Consider the following 27,902-nt stretch of genomic DNA (forward strand, 5'->3'; position numbering starts at 1 on the left):
CCCAAGCCTGCCCTTAGCAAATGCCTGTTTTGAGAGAAAGAAATTTGTGACACTTTTCCCTGTGTGATTAAAAAATTTAGTCTAGGAGAAGTCTTGTAATTTCTTTGTGCGTTTAAATCGTCAACTGGAAAGCTATTTCCGCTCAACCGTTCTTGGCTTTCTCTTTTGGATCAGGCGAATTGTTTGGGCGGCTATAGAAGGTTCAGGGCCCCTACCCACGTGAGTTGGAGGCTTCCAGAAGGCGCAGCGGCGGCCGCGCGTGTCTCTTTCCGTGCCTGTTCCTTGCCGCGGCCTCAGTCTCGTTGCCAACGCCGCTGCCATGTTGAGCGCCGCGCGGCTCCGCCTGCTCCTTCCCGGGCCAGCACAGGTGAGACACGCCGGAAAGAGGCTGCGAATTAGAAGACCGGGTTGGTGCCTGCCCGGGCCGGGAAAGCCAAGGGCGTGCAGAGCCCCGGACGGCCCCTTTCATTTTCACCCGCCTTTCAGTAGCTATTGTTCTTATCTTTGATCATGAGGGTTCTCCTTTAATAACTAAAGGGAGCTTCCATGTTCAGAGGCAGTCTACCTTAAGCGGTAATATTGATGGCTGGGCAAACGGCCGCGGCTGTTCCCATGAGGCTCCTAGTACTTTTGCTCAGCCACTGTAGGTGGTTGTTCATGGACTGCTTAAGTCTTTTGTTCAATGCCGTTATAAGGTGATTCTCTGTTTCAACGCCGTTATAAACGAATTCCAGCCTTTGAGTTCGAGTTTTACGGACCGTTTTCACAGTGGAGAAGGGGACCGTTGTCAGTGGCCCCTTCTAACAATGTTTGGAGAACAGGACTTTGACTCTCAGAGCCTTTCTCCTCCGCCAGCCAGTTGAGGCCCCTAAAGGTATCCCTATCTAATAGGGCTGCCCACCCACGTGGCTTCTGGTGTGGTCACTTGCAATGCTTCTTTAAGAAAGTGCTGCTTCCTGGTTTAGCATAAGTAAGGCCAAAAAAAAAAGTTTCTCTAGATCAGATGGATCTGTCTTGTACAATAATGTTTTGAGGATTACACTAGTGAGACATGAAGGCCTACCTTTGTATCCCCACCCCTGTAGCTGTTTTGAGACCCAGTGCAGTGTAGTGGTTAAAAGCAGTGGACGCTAATCTGGAGAACCAGATTTGATTCCTCAGCCTGAGCATTGGACTCTTATCTGGTGAACTGGATTTGTTTCCCTGCTTCTCCACATGAAGCTGACTGGGTGACCTTGGGCCAGTTTCAGTTCTCCCTCAGCCCCACCTACTTCACAATGTATCTGTTGTGGGGAGGGGAAGGGAAGGAGTTTGTAAGCTGTTTGAGAAAGCTGTTAAATGCGGTATAAATCCAAACTCTTTTTCTTCCCGATTCACCTACCTTTTTCTCAGATTCACGGCTTCGTACTGCTTTGAACATGAAAGTCCTTTATAACAGTGAGGTTTAATAGCTGTGGATTTGCAGGTCCTTTTCCACAAATCAGCGTGGTCTCCTCTGCCAGCCTTTTAAACTCTTGCCTTTCATTGCATCATCTGTGAAGCTCCATTGAACTTCCTCAGGCTGTTGACTCATCTGCCTGTCTAGGGCAGTGATGGCGAACCTTTTCAAGACCGAGTGCCCAAATTGCAACCCAAAACCCACTTATTTATCGCAAAGTGCCAATGCGGCAATTTAACCTGAATAACCCCCTCGAGCAGGGGCCAGCCTGCTGTAGCCTCCAGCAAGTCCCACATGTGCTGCTCTGTACCTCTCTAGCATCTCTGTTGCCTCTGCCTCCCCCTCCCCCCCTCAGCAGCAGCCACCCGGAGCACAGGCACCAGGCCCGCCAGCCGAGTCCTCCCTGCTCGCTGAGGTGCATGCATATCAAGTCCAGCAGCCCAGGCCAGCCTAGATGTGTTGTGGGGGGCGCGCAATTTCCCCCTCACATGACGAACTCTGTGCACGCGTGCCCACAGAGAGGGCTCTGAGTGCACCTCTGGCACCTGTGCCATAGGTTCGCCACCACTGGTCTAGTACATCTTACCTTTGCTTCCAAGGGCTTTGGCTTCTCCCTTTCCCCATTTTATTTTCACAAGAAGCCTTTGAGAGGGAATTTGATTCCAGATTGAAGTCTGACACACTTAACTACCATCCCACTTTCTAGCCCAGTTTTCATCTATCAACTGAGAAGAATTTCCCAGATCTGCTGAAGAGAGGCTTTTTAGACAGATGATGCTGGAAACTGAACCTGCATCCATCTTGCTGTGCTAAAACATGTATGACTTCAAATGCTGGAAAGAGAAAAAAAACTACCCCCCAATTGCAAATTTGTCTAAACAAAAATACTTGAAACAGAGAAATTATTTTGTACCTTTTTCTTTCTTTTTAAAAATATATATACATTTTCAGTGGGGGTTGGAGCAAAAGTGGGTCAGTTCCCACGTTTTTCCTCTAATTCCAGAGAGATGAGATCTTTTATAGCAAATTTAACTGACCATGTAGTTTTTTGCATATCCGTGATATTATTTATGATGCTTACAGCTATGTCAGGGGTCAGCAACCTTTACCACCCGAAGAGCCATTTGGACCCGTTTTCCATGGCCCCGAAGATCTACTGAGCCGGAGAGGCGGCTCCGCTCTGGTTCGCCCCCTCCACTCACCTTCCAGCCCTGGGAGGCGGAGGCGCCAGGCAGGGAAAACCCCTCTGCCCGATGGAGCAGGCAGCTACCTGCTCTGTGGGGCAGAGTGGGGATGGTGGCTGTGGCCTGCCTGGTTCCGCCACATCTTGCACTGCGGGAGGCAGCGGCGCCAGGCCAGGAAACCCCCTCTGCCACAGGCAGCTGTCTGCTCCATAGGGCAGAGGGGGGATGGCGGCTGCGGCCTGCCTGGTGCTGCCGCCTCTCGCGCTGCAGGAGGCAGCGGTACCGGGCAGGGAAACCCCCTCTGCCCGATGGAGCAGGCAGCTGCCTGCTCTGTGGGGCAGAGTGGGGATGGTGGCTGCAGGGATGGCGGCTGCTCTGGAGGGACATGCCCACACTACCCTCCGACCTCCAGGGGTCAGAGGGCAGCGTGGGCATGTCCCTCCAGCCCTCCAGAGCAACACTGAAACGAGAGGTGAGTGGAGGGGATGCAAAAAGCAGCACTCTCACGCACAGAGTCGCCTCCAGTTCGGCCCTCCACTCACCTTTCCTTCCAATGCTGCTCTGGAAGGACACGCCCACACTATCCTCCGACCTCCAGGCCATGTGGAGCCGCAGTGTAAGGCTGAAAGAGCCGCATGCTGCAGACCCCTGAGCTATGTAGACTCCCTGCGCAATTCTGGATGGTGTCCATCATGAAACAAGCACAATGTGATAGCTTAGATGCCAAGTGCATCTAAGCCAGCATTCTGTTTCCAACACTCCTTTTGGGAAAGTCACAATCAGGGCAATGCAAACAACCGTTTTGCCCTACCGTCTTTTAAGAGGTAGAATTCAGAGGTGATTCCATTCAGTTGTCATGGCTGATTGCTATTGAGAGTTGCATCCTGCGTGCATTTTCTTAATTTTCCCTTTTAAAGCCTGGTGTGAGTGAAATAGAGTATTCCAGTGTCAAAATAAAGATTGATCTTATGGTGGCTGTATTAATATAATACCTACAAATGTTGTGCTTTGCTTATACTCTCCAATGGGAACACAGAGTGGCTTGCAACATCCTCCACTTTATCCTGAGAACAATCCTGTGAAGTATGTTAGAAGAAGAGTTTGGATTTATATCCCCCCCCCTTTCTCTCCTGCAGGAGACTCAAAGGGGCTTACAATCCTCTTGCCCTTTCCCCCTCACAACAAACACCCTGTGAGGTGGGTGGGGCTGAGAGAGCTCCGAGAAGCTGTGACTAGCCCAAGGTCACCCAGCTGGCATGGGTGGAAGGGCACAGGCTAATCTGAATTCCCCAGATAAGCCTCCACAGCTCAGGTGGAAGAGCGGGGAATCAAACCCGGTCCTCCAGATTAGATACACGAGCTCTTAACCTCCTACGCCACTGCTCCTCCTACAGTCTAAGAGAGAGTGACTGGCCCAAGGTGACTCAGCAAATTTCTGAGGCTGAGTGGGAATTCAAACCTGGGTCTCTCAGATCTTAGTCCTGATGCTGTGTTCGCTACACAGAAACAGTGGCACTGAAGGGTGGGTTTTTTGGTAATTGATTTATCCTTTGTGTAATTTACAGAGTTAGACTCATTTTGCCAGTTCTGTCTTGTGATGGCAAAGGCAATGAAGCGTTGAGTGGGATAGACTGTGCATTTGCCAGTTCTAAAGTCCAAGCTTTCAAGTGTGTCAACCATTATTTTGATATGTGTGTGAGGTAGTGGGAAGAGAGAATCTGTATTTGTTTAACACTGTCCAGAAAGAAAAGCAGTTCAATAATAATATACATATTTTGTCCAAATAAGTAGACTGCTTGTTTTTCAACCCATAATCTAGAAGAGGAAAAACAATTGGATTTATAACCCCCCTTTCTCTCTTATAAGGAGACTCAAAGGGGCTTACTATCTCCTTTCCCCCTCACAACAAACACCCTGTGAGGTAGGTGGGGCTGAGAGAGCTCCGAAGAACTGTGACTAGCCCAAGGTCACCCAGCTGGCATGTGTTGAAGTGCACACGCTAATCTGGTTCACCAGATAAACCTCCACAGAGCGGGGAATCAAACCTGGTTCTCCAGATTAGAGTGCACCTGCTCCTAACCACTACACCACGCTGGCTCTCCAGGCTGCCAGTGGTGACCCAGGATTTGCTGTTATGTCTGATCCCAGCCTAAAGTTGTAATTCTATGTGTATGCTTAGGGAAATCATCCCCATAGTCAAGGTAACGCTGTGTTGTTTGCACAGGAAAGGATCTTTGTTTAACAGCAAAAAGTAATTTTATTTAAGTATTACCTCATGAAACTCTTTTGTTTTTGGAGAGCATTCCTTTGAGGTTTAACACCATCTAAGAACGGTACTCGTCAGTTTCCCCCCTAATTTTCCCCCACCACTGAGTGGAACTTCCCAACCATTGAGCAGAACTTTTGACGGTTTGAGGAAAAATAGTTTAAATTAAAATCTACTGTGCGCCATTCAGCCTTTCATGCATCTTATCCAGGATGAATTCACAATTGAAAAAGCATTTTTCTGTAGAGTTGTTACTGCATGACATAAATATGGATCAGACATATAAATAATTGAGCTTTTAAGGGAGATCTCTCCATTTGGCTGGGGGTGGGAGGGGAAGTGCCCTCAAGTCATAGCTGGTTTTCAGGAACATTTAGAGGTGGTTTGTGGGCAATCTGCCTCTTCATCATAGCAAAGAAATAAAGAGGGAGGGAGAGAGAGAGAGAAAAACAGAGAAGGAAAGCCCCGCAGAGACCTACCTTGCCCTTCCCCTAGCCCTACACGGAGGAGAACTAGAGCCTCCCCCCCCCCCCCACTCACCAGTGCTGCTGCTCCTACCCAGACCAGGAAGTCGACTCCACAAGTGGAAGCAGCAGGTGCAGCTCCAGCCCACCTACATCACTTCCTGGAGTCCTTGCTCTCACCTCCAGGGTAGGCTGTACCTCCCCCCCCCCCCCCACTGTGTGGGGCTGTATCTTGCACCTTTGTGCTGGCCCTCGCATTCCTCCCCCCCAGGTTGGTGGCATCGCCTTCTACAGCTTGCCTGAGATTGAGAAAGATCACCAGCCTCCTGGGAGAGCTCACCCTGTTGAGTGGCGAACTTTTTATCGATGCAGCACGGAAATGACGAGTGCGTGGCCGCTCACCCACACAGCTTCTAGGGAACACTGGTGCTCATCCTGATGGGAGAAGACCTTTCCAAGTGTATGTTTTAATTGAATTATCTTATTTTGCAGGTTATCTGGAATGGTTTATGTCAAGATATCCTTAGAGGTGTAACAAGCAGGAAATATGCGTAAGTATCCTCAAAGAACAGGTTGGCAAGTAACTTATGGTGGTTGTTGAAATGGTGTGTATCTGAAAGTTTGGAGATAGCTGCTGCTAGAAGAATCGTTGTGAAGATAGCCTGTTTCTGATACGCAATTTGAGGATAGCGTGGCTTTTTAGAAAAAGAGTTTAGTTTCTGTTTGGGGTTTAAAACCATTGCCCTATTCAGAGCCGTACGGATGCTGAAACCCACAGTTTCAGAAGAGTTCAGAACTTACCTAGTTTTTATTATTTATTTCATTCTTCTACTCCTGCCAGTGGTCTTGATATGGCTTACCTATTTTGCATCTCCTTTAATCTCTTTTTGAATCTGCAAATGTATCTTGGTTAGATATAACATTTTTACATTTGTGCTGGAACGCATATTCAGTGGGAGCAAATGTTTTACTTTTCTGTTGTATTTATAGTCCAGTAGACAGCAAATACACATCTCTGTACAAAGTGCAATTTTTTTGAACCGCAAGACAGTTCAAAATGAGTCTGTTAAGAAGCCCCAAGTAACAACTCCATATCTTTGAAAGCAGAGAATACCTTGCAATTACGCACAAAATACACCTGTAGAATACTAAACTTTTTGATTTTGTCTTTGTTGGAAATCCTAGTAGTGGAATTTTTATGGCATAATTTTTCCTTGCCAAGGAAAGCATTCTCCTTGACTTACTGAGAATGTGAATGGCAAATCAGGAGTAGCAATACCACATATTAACTTCTAGCTGCTGAAGAGGACTGAAGCTTGATACATTTGGTTAATGAACTTCCATATTGCATTTGGGAAAATTCGGTTAGCAGCCCCTTCTTAACATCCATCAACTCACTTTAACCTATACATATATGTTAGAAATTTTCACCGGAGTCGTCAAACGTATTTGAAGTTGTTTGAGATGCACTTTTACTCTTTATGATCCAGCCCAGCCATTTTGCTTTCTTGACCCATAGCAAGTCTTTGTATGAAAGATGTTTTGAAGTTACACATGTCCAGGGAATTTTTTTGGAATGTCACATTTGCCAAAAGCAAGCATATTACTGGTGGTGCAAAACACATTTCTTTGCTCTTGTATGCCATTATGTTAGTAGTTTACTTTGGAAGCAGGATGCTTAAGCTACTTTTTAAAATGTACGTATTTATTTTTCACAACGGCAATATAGAAACAACAAAAGAATAAAAAATGAGAATGAAACATAGTTTGATCACAGTTCTAAATGTGTAACGAGAGTCAACAGAATTGTACCAATTATTCTATAACAAATATTCTATAATAACAACACAGATTGATAATCTAGTATTCAAACCCAATTAATATTATATTCAATTTTTTCTTAAATGTATACATTTGGTTGAATTATAACTTTTTTTTATGCTCTAGCACAGGTATTGCAATGTTAGCACCTGCTAGTGATTCTATAAATTAATACTAGATTTCCTATAAATTAATACTAGATTTCCTATAAATTAATACTAGATTTCCCATTTCATTTCATTTTCCCCCTTTATACTGATGAATAATATGAGAAGTACATTTTCCATTTGTCTTGACGTTTCTGATTATGTATTTTACTGACCAGGCTCATTCATTTTGCCATTGTTGAGTATTACCTCTTTTAATTTTCCCAGTTTTCTAAACTAGGGCATTCTTCCATCTTCAAACATGTTGTAAAAGCCACTCTAGGTTGCTTAAGCTATTTGATACACTTCTCAGGGAAGCAAGTAATTATTTATCAGCGATTCTTTCATTTCAAGAGCTTGTTGGTTTGTGACGTGTCTTAATTTTTGCCTTTCAGCTCAGAAGCAATCAAAGGTGCAGTCATCGGTATCGATCTTGGCACAACCAACTCCTGTGTGGCTGTCATGGAAGGGAAGCAAGCTAAAGTGAGTTGGGAAAATGGTTGGTCTGGCTTAGAAAACCTAACTCCTCGATTACAGATGCCTTTCAGTTCTTTTTGTCTTCCTTGCACAGGTGCTGGAAAACGCTGAAGGCGCCAGGACTACCCCTTCCGTTGTAGCGTTCAGTAATGACAACGAGCGATTGGTTGGAATGCCGGCTAAGCGGCAGGCCGTCACTAACCCTCAGAACACACTCTATGCCACCAAGCGGTTGATTGGGCGCCGATACGATGATTCAGAAGTGCAGAAAGATATGTAAGGAAAAATGTTTTGTTTTGTATTGAAGAATAATATCACCAGAGCATGAACATGTCAGCCCTTCTGGAGTTAATTTCGTTCTGGGGCTGTCTGTAATTTGTGAGCAAACTGTAAAAATGTAATTAGCAGTGCAGGTTTTGCTAATGGTGACTGGTTAAATTACAACTGGTTTAGGAGTAGCCATATGGTCCCAAGTAATTTTGAAAAATTACAAATCATGGAAATGTGCATGTTGCTTTCATAAGCGTAAGCGGTGGGAGAGCAAAACAACCCCGTTGCACTGCATTTACAGCAAAACCTGCTCAACATGGCTTCATTCTTTGACTTCTTTTCCAACCACTTCTAACCACCTGACCTGTTAGGCTGCAATGATGTCAGTTTATCCTTATTTCAACATATCCCTGGCAGGGTACATTGATGCATGAAGACATGTCTGCCCTCTGTTGAACACCTTGTTTAGCAGTCTTCATTAGAAAAATAGTTAAAGGGACAGTGTATTGTCAAAGGCTTTCACAGCTGGATTCAACTGGTTGTTGTGGGTTTTCTGGGCTGTGTGGCCATGGTCTGGTGGATCTTGTTCTTAACGTTTTACCTACATCTTTGGCTGGCATCTTCAGAGGCTTATCACAGAGGGAAGTCTGGACACAGTGTGTAACAGACTTCCCTCTGTGTCACACCTCTGAAGATGCCAGCCACAGATGCAGGCAAAACGTTAAGAACAAGATCCACCAGACCACGGCCACACAGCCCAAAAAACCCACCAGAACCAGTTACAGGGATAGTCTGCCAAGTTGTAACTTTGGTCCCTCCGACTCAGAATTTCCTCCTCTGAACTGCAGCAGCTCTCCAGGATCTCGGTTATAGCTTGGAGTTGCTGTTTGCAACTTAAAAAAAAAAGTGAGAGATCCCTTCATGAATCTCTTGTTGTATGTTATCTCAGAGTTTAAGTTGCCTGTTGCCTTGATGAGTAGGGAACTTTTTGAGGCATCCTGTAAGAATACTAAGGGACCCTTTCATTTTTATTATTTATGCATGTATATATATATTGCTGTCAAGTTACAACTGACTTATCGTGATCCCTTTTCTGGTTTTTAAGGCAAGAGATATTCAGAGGTGGTTTGCCATTGCCTGCCTCCGGGTGGGCTCAGACAGTCCCGAGAGAACTGTGACTGGTCAAAAGGGATTCATGTGGAGGGGTGGGGAATTGAACCTGGTTCTCCAGATTACAATCTGGCGCTCTTAATCACTACGCCACCTAGTTCCATGGAACTTTTCATACCCCTCTATAATTCAGGGTATGATGTTTTATTGTAAGCTGCCTTGACTCGTAGAGATATGGTGGGGTATAAATGTAAGAAATACATAAAAGACTTACTGACTGAACCTAAAGCCTTCGACAGTACATTAAACCTTAATATACAAAGTCTTTAAGGGTAACTTTGGAATAAGATTTCTCCTTATCACTCCCAACTTTGATTGAAGCCCAGCAGCAGCAACAGAAACGTTAGAACAGGGGTCTGCAACCTGTGGCTCTCCAGATGTTCATGGACTACAGCTCCCATCAGCCCCTGCCAGCATGGCCAGTTAGGAATTGTAGTCCATGAACATCTGGAGAGAAACTCACAGGTTCACGGAGCCTGGAAATGATCTCACAATGTATTAGGAATTTATCGTCCTAACCTTTGAAAAAACACTTACGCCTTCAGCAAGAACGTTCCTTTCAAAATCGTCCGTGCTTCAAATGGCGATGCCTGGGTGGAATCTCATGGAAAGCTGTATTCCCCGAGCCAGATTGGTGCCTTCATATTGATGAAGATGAAGGAAACAGCAGGTTTGTACAGTGTTTGGTTTGGAGTTGAAAGAAGGGCTGAAGACGATACTGAGTTTGAGATGAGTGGCATGTTTTGTAGTTCTCATTGTTAGCAGTTAGCGACAGTATGTTTTAGCAGCTTTAATAATAGGGGCAGGTTTAATTGTGGACTTGTACGATCTGGGGCTATAATTTTTTTTATTTGATTTGACTTTTAATTTATATGCATACCCTCCACGAGAAGAGCACAGGCGGATTAATACAACTATGAAGTAAATAACAACAGCATATCAATACAGTAGGCATAAAGCAACATCAATTAAACAAATCCTAACACTGGTCCAACATCTCAGGTTAACAAGTAGCACATATCAGCATAACAGCATCGTAACAATTTGTCACAGTATAATAGCATCTTACATTTAACAGCATGATAATAACACAACATGCTAACTACCAAAAACATCAATCCATAGTACATGAAAACCTAACCATTACAACTAGCCTCAGAATTAATTAACCTGATAGCCAAGACAACAAAAGATGGCGACTTCCCTAGGTTCCATAACTGGGATGGCCTAGCTCTACAAAACCCTATTCAAACTACCAGAAAACTGTGAGCAGTATAATTCTTATTGCCCCTACAAGGAGACCAACCAACTAACCTAACTCTATAACCTTCCACAGAAACCCAGCAATCAACTCAATTGCTTAAAGAGCAACTCAGTTGTTTAAGAGCAGCTGCCGTAGTCAGTAGTTCCAATGCTCCTGCATAATCACTGAACTCAATAGTTCCAATACTCCTGCAGAATCACTGATCTCCACACACAGCGAGGTGAAGTGAGGCCTGTTGTCCTGCACTGAGCAGGGAGTTGGGCTGGATGACCTCTATGGCCCCTTCCCGCTCTGTAATTCTCTGTTGGCTTAAAAAAAATTTTTTTTTAATTTTTAAATGTCATTTTTAATTTTTAAAGTTTTAAATGTCAGGTGAGTGCTCAGGGCATTGACGCCTGCGAAATCTACACAGCAGTAGTGTGCTGAATGCTACATTTCCTCAGAACACTCAGACTGCTTAATTTACCTAATTTTTTCAGTCTTGTTCTGTCCTCCTTTTTACAGCTGCAACATCCCCACATTATGCACGTATGAGCCGTTGATTATGCAGAACGGCTGTCGCTTGGAAGTGCTTCAAATTGAATGATGCATCAAGGGGTTTCCAGTCTGCAGCCTTTAATATGCCCGTGAAGGAAACATTGTCATGGGCATCATGTTTTTTTAAAAAAATTGCTTTTACTGACGTGTGCACTGATCCCCACTTAATTCAAATGGTGGCTAATAGAACGACATAGAAGTGTGTGAGAACACAAATGGGAAAACAGATTATAGCATGTTCTAAAAGAGATGGGAGCTTATCTCGAGTGCTAGGTAAGCCACGATATATTAGAAGAAGAGTTTGGATTTATATCCCCCCTTTACTGTAAGGAGATTCAAGGTGGCTTACAATCTCCTTTCCCTCCCCCCACCCCCCCACAAACACCCTGTGAGGTGGGTGGGTCTTAGAGAGCACTGAAGAACTGTGACTAGCCCAAGGTCACCCAGCTGCCGTGTGTTGGGAGTGCACAAGCTAATCTGGTGCACCAGATAAGCTTCCACATCTCAAGTGGCAGAGCAGGGAATCAAGCCCAGTTCTCCAGATTAGAGTGTACCTGCTCTTAACCACTACACCACACTGGCTGTTCAGTATTGCTGCTTCAGGCTAGAGCTTTCTAGTTATCTTGACAAGATTGTTTTGAGATGACCGGCGTTTACCTGCTTGAAGGTCTAGAACAGAGGTAGGGAACCTGCGGCTCTCCAGATGTTCAGGAACTACAATTCCCATCAGCCCCTACCAGCATGGCCAATTGGCCATGCTGACCCAAACTTGATAGGAATTATGGATTCAGGCTATCTGGAAAAAACGCAAATTCCCTAGTAGAAGAAGAGGTGACAGCATTTGTCAAATTTTACTGACAATATCTGCTCAGTCCAAAGTCTCGTGACGTAACTTTAAATGGCAATATCCCATTCAAATCATAATCTCTGCCTTGTAGTTGATGTAATGTCAGTCTTGTGTTTAAAATAGATGTATGTTGTTTTCACTTCCTCTAGAAAACTACCTGGGGCATCCAGCAAAAAACGCAGTCATCACAGTCCCTGCATATTTCAATGATTCTCAGAGACAGGTAGGGTTGTAGAACCCTGGTTTTCCCTTGGCTTGTGACTTTTCCCAGTGTAGCATGATCTTTAGCCAGGAGTGCATTTGGAATAATTTTGCACCCATGCCTTCCCCGAGAGTGTTACTCAAGAGTGATACATACATGTTGCTTCATCTTGGCTGCGGGGTTGGGGGCAGGGAGAGAGATGTTGCTTTGTGTCTTTGGAGGTGATTATTAAAATGCTGACGTCTTCCTTCAAGGCCACTAAAGACGCCGGACAGATTGCCGGTTTGAACGTCTTGAGAGTTATAAATGAGCCCACCGCTGCAGCGCTAGCCTACGGTTTAGACAAGGCCGAAGACAAAATGTAAGTACTCAGTCCAAAAAGCTAGTGTAATTTTGGAAATCTGAATCCTGTTTTTTGGAAACTGCCCTCCCATCGGTTATGCTGGTTGACTAGGTAGATGTGTTGGCTTCTCTGAGAGGAATGTAGAAGAAGAAGAGTTGGATTTATATCCCCCCTTTCTCTCCTGCAGGAGACTCAAAGGGGCTTACAAACTCCTCTTGCTTCCCCCGTCACAACAAACACCCTGTGAGTTGGGTGGGGCTGAGAGAGCTCAGAAGAATGTGACTAACCCAAGGTCACCCAGCTGGAGTGTGTTGGAGTGAATTCCCAAGATAAGCCTCCACAGCTCAGGCAGCAGAGCGGGGAATCAAACCCGGTTCCTCCAGATCAGAGAACACCTGCTCTTAACCACTACGCCACTGTTGCGATCCTTTTACAGCCGGGCTGTTTTTTACAGCTTGGGGGCAAGGGGTGGAACTGAAAGATTTTCAAGCACGTTCCCATGTGAACTGTCTGCTTAAGGGAGCAAATTTCAGCCTGGCTGTTTGAGATGTAGGGGGAAGATCAGACCTCTTCCATGTCCTTGTGCCCTAGTGTTAAAAGAAATTGCCCATCCCTAGCGAACGGGCCATGTCTTTTACCTGCCCTTAGAAGAAGTCGCTTCCAGTTTCAACCGGTCCTTTTATCAAAATAAGATCAACTCAACATTAACAGTAATCATAGGAGACGTGCTTTGAAATCTTTGAAGCTTCGTTGCTCTTGGAAAGAAGAGCGGAGAAACTGGAGAATGACAAGCAAGTTAACATAACCTGATTTCTTTGACAGTGATAGCCTTTGATTAACATGAGAAGTGGGGGCCTCTGTGCTATCCCCCTGGGTGATCTGGGTTCAGAAAATACTGATGCCTTCTGGTTTCTTTGCTTTCTAATCTCCTGTAGCATTGCAGTCTATGACTTGGGTGGTGGCACATTTGATATTTCTATCTTGGAAATTCAGAAGGGAGTCTTTGAGGTCAAATCCACCAATGGCGACACTTTCTTGGGCGGCGAAGATTTCGATCAGGCCTTGTTGCAGCATATTGTCAAAGAGTTCAAAAGAGAGGTGAGGAGTTGTTTGTATCGTGTAGTTATGTGGGTTCAGAGGCTTCCAGGGAGCATTTTCCAAATAGTGTTTAGACCAGACGTGTCCAACTTGGGCTTCGGATGTTCATGAATGACAATTCCCATTACCCCAATGTTCATGGACTACAATTTCAATCAACCCAATTGTCCATGCCAGCAGGGGCTGATGGGAATTGTAGTTATGAACATCTGAAGTCCCAGAGTTGGACATGTCTGGTTTAGACTCTTTCACTAATTTGTCATATCTGTGTTTTTGACTTTATTGGTTTAACAGAACTTCTGAGTTATTTCTGGAAGTAATGGGATGTTCCTTCTGCCCCTCTACTTCTGGCCTTCCGTTAACTGTTCCACGAAGTTTATCTCCATCTAGTGCATGTAGCAAAAAAGGCAGCATTAGTAAGATAAACACAGCATTGTGCATCTTCAGTGCAATTAATGATTGGAGAGCTGGTTCACGTTGGAACTGGCTGTTCCTTCATGGAAAGTGTTACTGTTCAGTGAGAACATGCAGGTGAAATCAGTTAATCTGTGCAATAGGAGAATGCTTGCTTTTCTTTGTCCAGGCAAAATAGTTCTGGTCACAATGTAGGAACTGCATGTGATCTGTTACAGGAGACTGGGGTGCGACTAAAATGGTCCCTTGGTGCTTACAGGTAGGCCAGGATGGAACTGTACCTTGGGCTTCAATACTGGGAAGAGGCACACACCTATTTAATTTAAGTAGTCTGTTCTGAAATAGCACTCCTCAGCCTATTACAGGCCACAAAACCTGACTGGCAGGCTGTAGTCTTATAAAAGGCATCGTGGTCAAGCCAGTGGAATTTTGGGAGCACTGTGTAAAGTGGGGATACGATTTGGAACCCCTATTTAATACTTTCAGGGCCAGGAGGAGTTTGATCCTGCATCACTGCCTGAATGTTCAATGGGTTTGTGGAGTTTGCGCCTTTGAAGTGTTTTAGCCCCCAAAATGGAAGACTCTGAAAGTGGGTTTTTGACCTCTTCTTTCAGACAGGCGTCGACTTGACCAAAGACAACATGGCTCTCCAGAGAGTGAGGGAAGCAGCAGAAAAGGCAAAATGTGAACTGTCTTCTTCAGTCCAGGTGAGACTTTGAATCGCATCGCACCTTTCGCAGTCCTGGCCTGTGTGGGGTGCTTCTTGATTTTTTTTAACATTCCAGTTTCGGTTCCAGTGTCACAAAAAAACAAACTCCAAATACAACCAGTGGTCCTCTTCATTTGACAAGGGATGTCGACGATTAAGTTCTCTCCGCTAGTTAAATCTGCTGGCTTACTGTCGCACAATTAGTTTGACGCTTACAGTGACGGCCGAGAGGTCTTTTCTGATTAAGAAATAATAATCCAAATGCAGATCTTTGCATAATGTGTGCAGGCTTGATTCTCTGCAGTTGGGGGTCACTGGGGTCACTGGCCTCAAGGTGTAGGTTGATGCCTCCTTTCCCAAGTAGTGTCTGAGAGCATCTATTTACTTGCTCATAAATGTCATTGCCATCTTTTCCTGCAAAGTAGCAAAACCTGTCCTTGGTTCTGATACTGGATGATTAGGCTTGCATTACGATACTTCTGTAGATGTTGTATACCCAGAGCAGTATTTTATTGATTTGATGGATGTATGCCCTGAAAGCTCTTAAAATGAAGACGTTCCCAGGCAGCAATCTAAATGGGGGTGCTGTGCTGCCTGGGACTGCTACCTTTGCCCCCCTAACCCCTGATGTGCTGCCCACAGGGAGGGACGTGGCCGGGTCTGACCCTACAGGGCCAAACGGGCGGCAAGCACAAGCGTGGTCAAATCACAATCCAATAGGTCAAGGCAGGCAAGGTGTAGTCAGGTCACAGTTCAATAGGTCAAGGCACGGGAGAACCGAGAAGCAGGCTGGGAATCAACAAAATATCATGCGCACAGCGGCGACAGGTAACACACGTGTTGCACCCTGGCAGGAGCAGCTCACAGCGCGGCTTATATAGAGAGCCTTGTTCAAGGGGCTGGGATTCTGCAAGGAGTTAATCCTCATCAGACGCAGACACTTCTATATTCTCTATCTTGCTGCCAAAAGGAGCACTCCTCCTTTGCTTCTGCAGCAGCTGCCTCTGCTCCTGCCTCCTATGCACAGCTGACCCATCACTGGGTTCCCTAGCAGGATCTGCAGTCTCCTCTACGTGTATGTCATCGGGCAGGGAAGGGCTGGGAGTTGGCTCTGCTGCCTGGTCTTCCTCAGGAGCAAACTCTGGCTGCACTGCATCCTCAGGTTCTGCCTCAGAGTCCTCTGTGTCCTGGTGAGTACCCAGGGGCTGGCTCATGACACCTGACTTGTGGCTATGCAGGTTTGTGATCTAACCTGCGCCTGTTGCCTTCTCCATTCCCACCAACACCAATTCTAACATCTCAGGGGCTCGTGTTGCTTGGTTGGTCAGAGAACTGGCCCAGTGTGCTGAGCAAACTGATTGGAGGCAAAAGCGAAGCGCTCTTCTCCTTGTGCTGTTTGATGTTCAGCAGAAACTTTGCCTGCAGTCCATTCTTGCCTGGTTTCTGAGTTCCACTCTCTATAGCCTTTGGCACTCCAGATGTTATGGACCAATTGGCCATGCTGACAGGGGCTGATGGGAATTGTAGTCCATAACATCTGGAGTGCCAAAGGTTCGCCCCCACTGCCCTATAGTCTAACCCTCAGTATGTTTAACTCTGCGGTATTTCAGACAGACATCAACTTGCCTTACCTCACCATGGACGCTTCTGGGCCAAAGCACTTGAACATGAAGCTGACCCGCTCTCAGTTTGAGGGGATCGTGGCCGACCTGATTAAGAGGACGATCGCCCCTTGCCAAAAAGCCATGCAAGATGCGGAAGTCAGCAAGAGCGACATCGGGGAAGTCATCTTGGTTGGCGGCATGACCAGAATGCCCAAGGTACTCGCGGATTCTCTGTAACTGGAACGTTTCGTCATCTTGGGACCTGTCGAGCGGGCTTTTTGTTGCTTTTGTTGAGCTCTTTAGACGTAGCCTATTGTGGGCTGTGATAATTGGGCACAGGAAAGAGGGACTGGGTCTCAAGCATGTTACTGCTAAGGCGATGGGTGCAGCTTGATTGTTCTGCGGTCTCTGTAGCTCTTCTGCCTGAATTAAATTTGGAAAGTTGATCTAGCTTGTCTTTGGTCTTAACGCTCTCCGTACTGTGGGGGACACCCAAGAATCTTCTACCTCATGGCTAAATTCTCTAGGGATGTCATGCGGCCCCGGGGGTTGAATTCAACCACTTGAGAGGGCTTATCAGGCCTGCAAGCCAGCTGAGGTAAACCCACCCCCTCGCTAGCCAGATCAGGAAGGTGGGGGGCTTGCCTCAGCTGGCTCGTGGGTGTCAGGCAGGGGTAACCATCCTCCAATGCCAGTCTGGGCTTGGCAGCCTGCTAGGGGCTCACCAGCTGAGGCTGCCACATTCCCCCCTCCCCAGGCCCAGCCTGACCAAATCACAGTTACGTTGTATTCATCCCTCATAACAAATGAGTTTGACACCCCTGCTCTAGGTTGTCCCTTTGTCTGATGCTGTGAGGATCTTGAGGTTGAGGGGCTACACTTCAGCCCCACTGCTGCAGAATCCCATAGGTTTTCTTCCTCTGGACCTTGGAGTCAAATGCATTTTCCCCTCCTCAATGCAAAGCTTGTTTTGCACATTCTTACGCTTAGGTATATGAAACTCCTTGTTCTTGCTGGAGAAAATAATTTGGGTTGTGTCCGGTGGTTATGGTTGGGAAATGCTGGCAGGTACCTGTCCAACCCTGGAACGAGTTGCGCCTGTGACATTAACACAAGCCCATGCGCCTTGCATGCCTTCAGGTGCAGCAGACCGTGCAGGACATGTTCGGGCGGGCCCCTAGCAAAGCCGTGAACCCGGATGAAGCCGTCGCGATTGGGGCCGCCATCCAAGGAGGCGTGCTTGCGGGAGACGTGACTGACGTGCTGTTGCTGGATGTGACGCCTCTTTCCCTGGGAATTGAGACCCTGGGAGGAGTCTTCACTAAACTTATCAACAGGAATACCACTATTCCCACCAAGAAGAGCCAGGCAAGAGGATTTTTTTGGATGTTCTTTCTGTTCTTTCACCCTGGTAGGCCATCTCGGGGGGATAGCCATGAGAGCCAGCATGTTGTGGTGGTTAAGAGGAGGTGGATTCTAATCTGGAGAACCGGATTCGATTCCCCACTCCTCCATCTGAGTGGCAGAGGCTTATCTGGTGAACCAGATGTGTTTCTGCACTCCTATGTTCCTGCTGGGTGACCTTAAGCTAGTCACAGTTCTTTGGAACTCTCTCAGCCCCACCTACCTCACAAGGTTTCTGTTGTGGGTAGGGGAAGGGAAAGGAGCTTGTAAGCCACTTTTAGTCTCCTTGCTCTTTTTCTCCTCTCCCCCCGCCCGCCCCCGGTCCCCTTAATATCTGTGCAGGCAGGCTTCAAAACCAAGCCACGATGTCCAGGGTGATTGAAAAGACCTGTGCCTTAGACCAGTGATGGCGAACCTTTTTGAGACTGAGTGCAAGGGGAAACTGCACCTGGGGCACGCGTGCGCCCTGTGCCCCTGCCACGCCCCCACCCTGCCCTGGAATGCCCCTGGAATATCCAGAAACACCCCTGCCCTGCCCCGGAACACCTTCACCACACCCCCGCAGGGGCGTGTGCCTAGTGCGTTGCGCACCCCTCACCCCCATGGTGCTATGCCACTGCCGAGTGCCCAAACTGGGGCGACAGCTTGCGTGCCCACAAAGAGGGCTCCGAGTGCCACCTCTGGCACCTGTGCAATAGGTTCGCCACCACTGCCTGCAGAGCTGCTGTCTGTCTGAGTTGGCAGTAGTGACCTTGGCGGAGCCATGGTCCAAAGTAGCCTCAGGTGTACTTTCCAAGAGCCAGATAGAGCAGAGGCTGATCGACGGGGGTGGTGTATGCATGCACAAGACTCATCTCCATTCGCTCTTGGGTCACCTGTCTTGTTCCTATTTACTTGCTGACCACTTCACGTACCTCTGCTCATATCAGCTGGGTGTTCATTTGCACAGGTATTTTCTACGGCTGCTGACGGACAGACTCAAGTTGAGATTAAAGTCCACCAGGGTGAGAGAGAGATGGCCGGGGACAACAAGCTGTTGGGCCAGTTCACTCTGGTATGTTGGTTTTCTGCAACTTGGGCCTATTTGTTGACATACAGTAATACTCCTGAAAGTAGAGTCATCTGTTCACTTTGAGAGGGGTTTCGTCACAGAGACATCATTGTTCACAATTGCATTTCCTTTTTTTTTTAAGAAGGGAACTTTGAGAAGGGCAAAGTGAGGGGTGGGGAATTGCTGGAAGTGTTCACTATGCCAAGGAATGCAAGTATTTCATACTACGCTGGCAGGTTTACATTGTTCTGTTCCTTAAATAATAGTATCACTGTAAGGGTTTTCAAGAGGTATTGGAGTGCCTGACATAGAATGTTCTAGAGCAGTGGTGGCAAACCTTTGGCACTCCAGATGTTATAGACTACAATTCCCATCAGCCCCTGACATTGGCCATGCTGGCAGGGGCTGATGGGAATTGTAGTCCATAGCATCTGGAGTGCCAAAGGTTCGCCACCACGGTTCTAGAGAGAAGTGGGGAAGAACCATCCCTTCCAAGGAAAGTCTCTTGGCTAAAATTACTCCTGAAAAGCTTTTCCTTAATTCCATCCTAGCGTAGTCTTGTCTCCATCCGTGTTCATGACAAAACGGTGCTGTGCCAGTCATACTGCTGCCTTTCCACTTTACCTCAACATACACTATTGGCTTTGATGGCTCAAAGTACTTTATTGATATTATACTATTGACTTCAATAGTGTAGTTCTGTGTAAGGCACCTTCATGTGGGTTAAATATCAGGGGTTGGGGGAGGGAGTTGAGGGTCTGCCATGGGGAATTGGTGGAAATTGTGCCCATGGATACAATTGTCCCCATCTCTTAATCTTGTAAAATATTAAATAACACATGTAACTGCTTCTGCATGATAGCGATTCTATGAATGATTCGTTGAACCAGCCCTTGATATCTATAATGTTTCACAACACTGGAATTTCCAGTAAGTGGTCCTCTTCCACGAATGATCATAAGCGTACTTTGTGATTCCAGGTTGGGATCCCCCCAGCTCCCCGGGGCGTTCCTCAGATCGAGGTGACTTTCGACATCGACGCCAATGGAATCGTTCACGTTTCTGCAAAAGATAAAGGCACAGGGCGTGAACAGCAAAGTGAGTGTGCGAATGGCCGTTTCCTTGAATTAAGGGTGGGGGAAGTTGGGATGACTGGCCGCAAGTACTTGAACAAGACTGGAGTTTGTGGCCTTTGGGGGGTACTGTGGAGATTCTGGGAAATGCAATCTTTAAAAAAGCAGAAATGTGAGTGTAGAAGGAAAGGGCATGATGCCTACCTGGTTAAAAAATTAGCTGTTGTTTTAGGTCGCATTTCCAGTTCTAGGTTTAATTCTCGGGGAACCTTGTGAAAGCGTTCCATAAGATGTCGTGAGTTCTTGATTTTGACCAGAACCCAGCCAGTGTGGCCATGCCGTGATGTTCACTATCAACACATCATTCCGAGAAGATGTGCGGAAAATTTCTGACTGAGCATCCCGTGGCTGGGGAGCTGGTCTCAGCTGCTTTGAGAAACGCTCACTTTCACAGATGAAAACGCTCACTTTCACAAATTGTTCTTCCTTTCTCACAATACTAGAACCAGGGGGCATTCATTGAAAATGCTGGGGGGAAGAATTAGGACTAATAAAAGGAAACACTTCTTCACGCAACGTGTGATTGGTGTTTGGAATATGCTGCCACAGTGGTGATGGCCACTAACCTGGATAGCTTTAAAAGGGGCTTGGACAGATTTATGAAGGAGAAGTCGATCTATGGCTACCAATCTTGATCGTCTTTGATCTGAGATTGCAAATGCCTTAACAGACCAGGTGCTCGGGAGCAACAGCCGCAGAAGGCCCTTGCTTTCACATCCTGCATGTGAGCTCCCAAAGGCACCTGGTGGGCCACTGCGAGTAGATGGACTCTGGTCTGATCCAGCTGGCTTGTTCTTATGTTCTTATGATTACAAAATGTCAGAAGCAGCAAAAAAAAATGCCAAAGTTAACTATCTAAATAAAATTCTTGAGGAAGAAAGATACTGCCAGGGATGGTGAACCTTTAGCGTTAAGGATTACCTGTGCTGATAAAATACGTAGATTCTTTCACAGGTGAACGTGTCTGTACCACTAAACAGTGTTGAATGTAATTCTGCTAAGTGTCCCTCTAAAATTTGCTTTTTCACATTTTGCATAGTTGTGATCCAGTCTTCTGGTGGCCTCAGCAAAGATGACATTGAAAATATGGTGAAAAACGCTGAGAAGTACGCTGAAGAAGACAGGCGAAGAAAGGTAACTTTACACTTGGCGTTTCTGGTTTGTCTTGTCTAAACACTTCATTCCTAACACGTTCAGAATATTTGAGTGGACATCTAGGTATCAAACTGAAGTTACCCTGTTGGGAATTCCATGCATAAATATTATACAGTCATCCATAAATTGAAAAATTTTCTCCACTACTGGGGCCTCCACTGCTTTCATTCATTATTCTGTCTTTGTGTCTGCATCTCTATAGAAGAACTAGGAAGCATGTTCTTGCTTTTCAGTTCTTAGCTGGTAGTAAGGTAAAATTCCAAATGTTGCAGACCCTTGACGCTGGCATAAGTGAAATTCTAGCATCTACATAATATCAGAATGTTGGCAAGAGCTCTCCTTCCTACCCTTTTTGTGATGCTGTGGGAAAATACCCGATCTTGAAATTCTGAGTTTCTCGAGAACTAATTTGACACACAGACTGAATTGCTGGAGCACTGAACTGGTGCCTTGGCAGCTAGGATGTCTGTTTTGCTACAGGTGTCATTCAGGCCAGAGTTGTCATTGGGTCCTTTATCACTGATTTGAAGAAATTAGGCAAAAGGGTGTGACTGATCTTCAGTCTCATCATTCCTTCATCTGCCAGAAAGTCTAGCTCACTGGCAGCCCAGTTGCTGGGGGGTGGCAGATTCATTTCTGGAGCGGGTATGGGTGCCCACCCTTCCAGCAGAAGGGGCAAATGTTCCAGCGGAGGAGCAACTTAACCTGTGCAGGCACACTCTGCAAGACTGTGCAGCACTCGACTTGGAAGCTGCCATCCGTCCCTAGACCCGCTGTTGCAGAACTGACCTTAAATCGGTTTCCACTGCCTACCCTGCCCCCGTGTGCTGTTAAAGCCAGCATTAGAGATGCACCGCATTTTTAGTGGCATATCTCCGTTATCCTCTGTGGGGGATTTTTGGTGGCTGGGCTTTTGTTTCCTGTTTGGGCTTCCCACACCACAGGCATGCCCTTTTGCATCGAAATGGTTCTGTCTCCACCCGCTTACCTAATCTGGGTTGAGCTGTAAAAAGTAACAAGATACGGTGCATAAAGAGTACATTTACTGCAAACAGGAATGTTTTTTTTCCACCCCTAAAAGACTTCACAATGTCTACCGCTTGTTTTAGCACAGGCCAGTGTGAAACTATGGCATAGTTAAACCAACTGTGGTTTGTGTAATTGTCTGAATGCAGGCCATTCTATTAATTATGGCTTGCTAAGGCCCATGAAACCAGGATTGGAAACAATTGGCTAGTCTTAACTATAGTTCATAGGTATCAAACTCGCAGCATCATGGTGGCAGGGGATGATGGGAACTGTAGTCCATAACATCTGGAGGGCCACAAGTTTGACACCTGTGCTGTAGTGTGATGTGAGAGCATAGATGACTGGCTCCTTCCCTAAGCCGTTCTCTCCCCAGATACAACACCTGGCCAGTGGTGATGAAGCCATCATTTGTTAAGGCAAGCTGGGAGTTGAACGACGGTCTGCAGGATGAATGTTGCTTTCATAAACTAACCATAGTTAAAGTGAACTAGCTTTTCACTTTACATCTGAACTGAGCCCTTGTGTTCCTAACGTGCAATTGGAGTGCCTTATAATGAATTTCCTGATACTGGGAATGAAGTAGCAAGCCCTTTTTTATTTCTTGCACTTGAAGTAGCTTGTGAATATCTCAGTAGGTGGCACAAACATTTCTACCATGTAGAAATGGTATGTACTGGCCTCTCAATAATTCATGCACTGCACATGTGTGTGTGTGCACGTACCTCTTCAGCTCTGTGATTATTGGGTTGTATGGAGGGGATGCAAACCAGAGCTGGGACGTCTCTTAAGCATACAACATTTGTACTATGTGAGTGTCCTGAAGGTGGGAACTTTCTGTTTCTTAGACCGTTAAGGCAACTGGAGACTTCCTGTTTCTGTTCTGGGTGGGCTAGTAATCTCTGTTGAGATATGAGAGAGCCAGCGTGGTGTAGTGGTTACGAGCAGGTGGATTCTAATCTGGAGAACTGGGTTTGATTCCCCACTCCTCCACCTGAGTGACAGAGGCTTATCTGGTGAACCAGATATGTTTCTGCACTCCTACGTTCCTGCTTGGTGACCTTAGGTAGTCATAGTTCTTTAGCACTCTCTCAGCCCCACCTGCCTCACAAGGTGTCTGTTGTGGGGAGAGGAAGGGAAAGGAGCTTGTAAGCCACCTTGAGTCTCCTTACAGGAGAGAAAGGTCAGGTATAAATCCAAATTATTCTTCTCTTCTATGTGGGGAGCTGCGAGTTCAAACCCGGTACAGCGTGTTTCCTTACCCCCAGTTGTTGCTTTACTTAGGAACGTGTTGAAGCTGTGAATATGGCAGAAGGAATAATCCATGATACAGAATCCAAGATGGAAGAATTCAAAGATCAGCTCCCTGCTGATGAGGTGCGTATTCTGAGGTGTCCTGTTACAAAGGCACTGCATCTTTGCATTGTGACTTAATGCACATGTGTGCTCATTTGCATAATTTCTTGATTTTTTTTTAAAAGTGCATGTAAAATGTTTCTAAATTACAGAACCCTTCATATTGATTTGTTCTTATCCACCAAAATTTTACGCCTCTTGTATAGATGAGGGACTTTAAAAAAAAATAACTTGTCATCTTGTCCCTACAAAGCCTTTGGTAAATTTCTCCCGTGGAACTGACTAGGAAAATTAACTGTAGAGGTTTGTGGATCTCTCTGTGCGGAATCAGACCTGGGGAATGGTGCGGAAAGGTCTCGTTCTGGAGTCAGTGCCAGATTTACCGATAGGCTCGGCAGGTCGAAGCTCAGGGCTTCAAAATCTAGGGCGCCTCCGGCAGAGGTATATAATACGTTTGACAAATTCCTGCTTATTTCACAAAATGTTTACAAAGTTTGGTTGCGGTAAAAGTTTTTTACAGCGTTAATTTTACCATTTATGCATTTTTTTCCCACCAGTTTAACAATGACATCTATGTCCTTTAGAGGAGGAATTGTGGGATTCTAAACACCCGTCATCATCCTCAGCTTTACTCAATTTTGTTAAAAACCCTCTTCCTCCAGTTGTGAGGGTGTGGAATTGAGAGGGGCCTCACAAGTGGAATAGCCTGTGATCTCTTTTCGTCTAAATCTGGTTGTCTAAATCTGGTACTGCCTGGGGTATTAGGCTGGTGGGCTCCCAGTGTTTCCATCCATGCCATCAGAGCTTAGCCACCCTTGCTAAACCATTGCAGGATATGTCGGCCCTTGGCAAGAAGCCAAAAATCATAGAATCATAAGAATGGAAGAGACCCCCAAGGACCATCAAGTCCAACCCCCTGCCATACAGGAAGACACAATCAAAGCACTCCTGACTGATGGCCATCCAGTCTCTGTTTAAAAACCTCCAAAGGAGACTCCACCACTCTCCGAGGCAGTGAATTCCACTGTCGAACAGCCCGGACGGTCAGGAAGTTTTTCTTGACGTTTAGATGGGATCTCTTTTCCTTCATCTGGAACCCATCACTCCTAGTCTCTGGAGCAGCAGAAAACAAGCTTGCTCCCTCACCAACATGACATCCCTTCAAAAATGGTCATGGGTGTGTGCGTGTGTGTCTGTGATTGCTTTCACAGTGCAACAAGCTGCGGGAAGAAATCGCAAAAATGCGGGAGCTGCTGGCTCGTAAAGATAGCGAAACGGGCGAGAACATTCGGCAGGCGGCGACCACCCTGCAGCAAGCGTCCCTGAAGCTTTTTGAAATGGCCTACAAAAAGGTGAGAAGGGGGTGAGCCTCGCAAGCTCAGGTGGCCAGGAAGGGATGGACCTGGTGTTGGACCCCACCCCCATCCCCCGCCATAAGTGTGTTTCTGATTTCAAGAGGAAATGGCCAACCCAGCAAAGCAAATGGAATGATTCAAGCCATGAACATGGTAGCAGGTCGTACGGAGGGCACTGCTAATGTCTTAGATGTGTTTCAAAAGGATTGCAGTTAATCTTTGAGGGGGATTGTTGCAGTTGAAAGCTCCCAGGTCCTCAATTTCAGATTGCCGGGCACTTAATTTCATCAATATTTGCTACACACATTTTAATTTTTGTATAGTTTTACCCTATTTTCTCGTGCTCTGGGCTATGGCTTTTAAAAAATACATACCCCTTGCTTTCTGGGGAGCTAGTGGGGGGATTGCCAAGCTGTGTTGAGTGGGATGACCACGAAATGTTTCCCCTTTCCCCACTCCTCTGTAGTACCACCCAGCGGAGATTTTGCTACTTGGGTTTTCTTTAACTTCATTGACGTGAGATTGGATTTGGAGCAGCAAACTCAGTTGCCCTGATACCTCTCTTGGAAAATGCCTGGGCGATAGTGGTGCTAATGCGTTCATAACACGAACAAACTCAGTTCAGACAAGGCATGATAGATGACTGCTTGCTAGGCATATAGAGAGCAGATTTGCCCATTAAGTGGGATAGTTTCATTCTCCCTACCAGCGCGTTCAGTCTCTGTGTATGTCTGGAGTGGGCGTGTTACTGGATTCCAAGGTGACTGTGGAGTGTCTTCTCTCAGTCACACCTGACATGCTGATTGCACCCTGTGCTTAGGGAATAGGGATTTCTGTGCTGTTACCGTTCAGAGCAGACAGCTATAATCTGTTACAGAAGAAAAGTAAGGTTGTGAATTGCTCTGCCACACAACTCAACATGCCAGACCTTCTTTGTTAGGATGCTCCCCCCAAGTCCTAGTGTCTTCCTAGCCCTGCTCCCCGCCACTCCGTTTGAAAGACTGAAAGTAAAAATACAATATTCTCTGGTACAAAACTTTCATGTTGATTTCCAGATCTCGGGCGGGGGCGGGGGGGGCACACTCCTCAACATCATTAATGTGGAAGGGATAACTGTAGTATGGTGTTGTATTGTATTAGTTGTATTGGTTCCACCCACTTCCTAATACTTGGCAGGCATCAGAAAAGGGACCAGCTGTTGCTCATGGGTACTACTTTGGGGACCCCTGGAATACAGGAATAAAAGCTTCCCTGATTGAAAACAACTTGCTTATATAAGACGGGATTTTATGGAGCTTCTGTCCTTAGCTCGCAAACTCATATGCTTATGTGTGTGTGTTTTTTCCTCCCCGCAGATGGCATCAGAGCGGGAAAGTTCCGGAAGCTCTGGGGATCAGAAAGAAGAAAAGGAAGAAAAACAATAATTCAGTCTAGTGCAGACTGGAACAGAAAGAGGAGGCGGGTGTTTTGAAGCTTGGGAGCCAGAGGACCTTCCTGGGCAGATTTACGTCTTTACTGTGTTTTTGCAGTATCCTATAATACTTTCATAAATGTATACATTAGTGATGTGTCTATTAGTGAAATCATCACCTGATTTGAAAGAGGAAGTTAATGCAGCGCAGCCCATCCCCGAGGGCCAGTGCCCTTTTTCAGGTACATCCACAGGATTCAACAAGCTCTTTACTCGGTATGGAGTAAAGCCGTGACTTCAGAAGGCTTGAGAAACGGTGTCCTGAGTTCAGGGGCGGGGCTTTGGATTCCTGACTGTTTCAAGTTCCACCCTGAGCGATGGATCCTCTGTTTTGGGAACGTATTTCTGTTTTCCGTGGGAAGGGATTGCAGTAGGGTCTGGATTCAGCTGTGGGAAGTGGATGTACACAGTGCTCAGGTCTAGCTTAGTATCCTTGCACCCAAGGAGGTGGGTCGCTTTAAAGCCGCCGAGGTTTGTAAACGAGGCCACGCTGAAGCGCCACTTACTGCTTGTCTAAGCTTTCTGTTCTAGCGGCTGTCTCATCTCTTCTTACAGGAAAACAGCTTCCCAATTAATAAAAAATAATTCTTACTGGATCTGTGTGTTCTTTTATGTACGTTTTGATCCCACCCCCATAGAGTAACTGTGATCGCGCAGAACTGGAGACCTCAGCTTGAGGTCGTTGGTTGGAGGATCTCTTTACAGCAGCATTCTTAACATGCTTTCCCGCTGCTCGGGACATCAGTTAACGCAGACAGCCCCAGAGCAAGCTAAGGGCTTCCCGTCCCAGTTCTTAAAAGTGTCAAATTCTTGATGCCTTTCCCGGCTGTGATTCAAAAAATCATCTGAAACGTTGTTAATAGAAGCCTCTGCCCCTGCAGATCTGCTCCTATATAATTTGTAAGTCGCGACAGCCCAAGTGTGTTCATTAAGCTGAACAGTGATTCTGTAGAAGAGATTGCTGTTGATAGTTAAGAAGGGACCTCCATTTTAAAAATAAAAGGTTCAAGAAAAAGCAATGGAATCAGATTTACTAGGGCAGTGGTGGCGAACCTATGGCACGGGTGCCAAAGGTGGCACTCGGAGCCCTCTCTGTGGGCACGCACACATAGAGTTCATCATGTGGGGGTGGAAAATCACCCCCCCACACACACACACATAAACACACCCATCTAGGCTGGCCTGGGCCACTAAGCACGATGTGTGCACACCGCGGTAACCAGGGAGGACTCGGCTGGCGGGCCTGGTGCCTGTGCTCTGAGTGGCTGCTGCCCGGGGGGTGGCGGCGCAGAGGAGGCAGGGATGCTAGAGAGGCACAGAGCGGTGCGCGCGGGACTTCCTGGAGGCTAGAGCAGGCTGGCCCCTGCTCAAGCAGGTGGGGCAGAGGAAGAGAGAGCCAACTGTTTTTTTCTAAACTAAAACCTCAGCATTCAGGTTAAATTGCCGGGTTGGCACTTTGCAATAAATAAGTGGGGTTTGGGTTGCAATTTGGGCACTCGGTCTCTAAAAGGTTTGCCATCACTGTGCTAGGGAATAGGAAGGAGACCGTGCTGGGAGAGGGGAGCAGTTTTTAGAGGTCTATCTGGCTGGAAGATGACTGGTGAATGGAATCTGTGAAATGGATCAAGCAGTGTCTTCTTTTGCGTTGGAGTCGGAATGCACACGCACCTGCTTTCTCATTAAAGTGTCCTCGCTTC

The 27,902-nt window shown here is 46.4% G+C and overlaps 1 protein-coding gene and 1 non-coding gene across 2 annotated transcripts; both read left to right on the forward strand.

The window, feature by feature from the left end:
- The first annotated feature begins 216 nt into the window (after positions 1–216).
- On the forward strand, positions 217–26,801 carry HSPA9 (heat shock protein family A (Hsp70) member 9). Its single transcript, XM_048499994.1, has 17 exons — positions 217–367; positions 5,845–5,903; positions 7,715–7,802; positions 7,891–8,072; positions 9,782–9,906; positions 12,034–12,107; positions 12,341–12,447; positions 13,365–13,527; positions 14,556–14,648; positions 16,261–16,470; positions 17,395–17,622; positions 18,608–18,712; positions 19,690–19,807; positions 20,882–20,976; positions 23,308–23,400; positions 24,591–24,731; positions 26,090–26,801. The coding sequence occupies exons 1-17, from the start codon at positions 320–322 to the stop codon at positions 26,156–26,158; spliced, it is 1,998 nt and encodes a 665-aa protein (XP_048355951.1). The 5' UTR covers positions 217–319; the 3' UTR covers positions 26,159–26,801.
- Positions 20,118–20,184, forward strand: LOC125425651. Its single transcript, XR_007243414.1, has one exon. It is a non-coding gene; the product is annotated as a small nucleolar RNA SNORD63 (small nucleolar RNA).
- Positions 26,802–27,902: the final 1,101 nt, after the last annotated feature.

Source organism: Sphaerodactylus townsendi, linkage group LG01 (genome assembly GCF_021028975.2).
Source record: "Sphaerodactylus townsendi isolate TG3544 linkage group LG01, MPM_Stown_v2.3, whole genome shotgun sequence".
Classification (NCBI taxonomy): Eukaryota; Metazoa; Chordata; class Lepidosauria; order Squamata; family Sphaerodactylidae; genus Sphaerodactylus; species Sphaerodactylus townsendi.

Excerpts from the sequence above, each read along its gene's own strand:
- HSPA9 (XM_048499994.1), top strand. The coding sequence starts at position 320 with ATGTTGAGCGCCGCGCGGCTCCGCCTGCTCCTTCCCGGGCCAGCACAG. Across the intron at positions 18,713-19,689 it reads TGTTGGGCCAGTTCACTCTG|GTTGGGATCCCCCCAGCTCC; the intron begins GTATGTTGGTTT and ends TTGTGATTCCAG. Across the intron at positions 24,732-26,089 it reads TTGAAATGGCCTACAAAAAG|ATGGCATCAGAGCGGGAAAG; the intron begins GTGAGAAGGGGG and ends TCCTCCCCGCAG.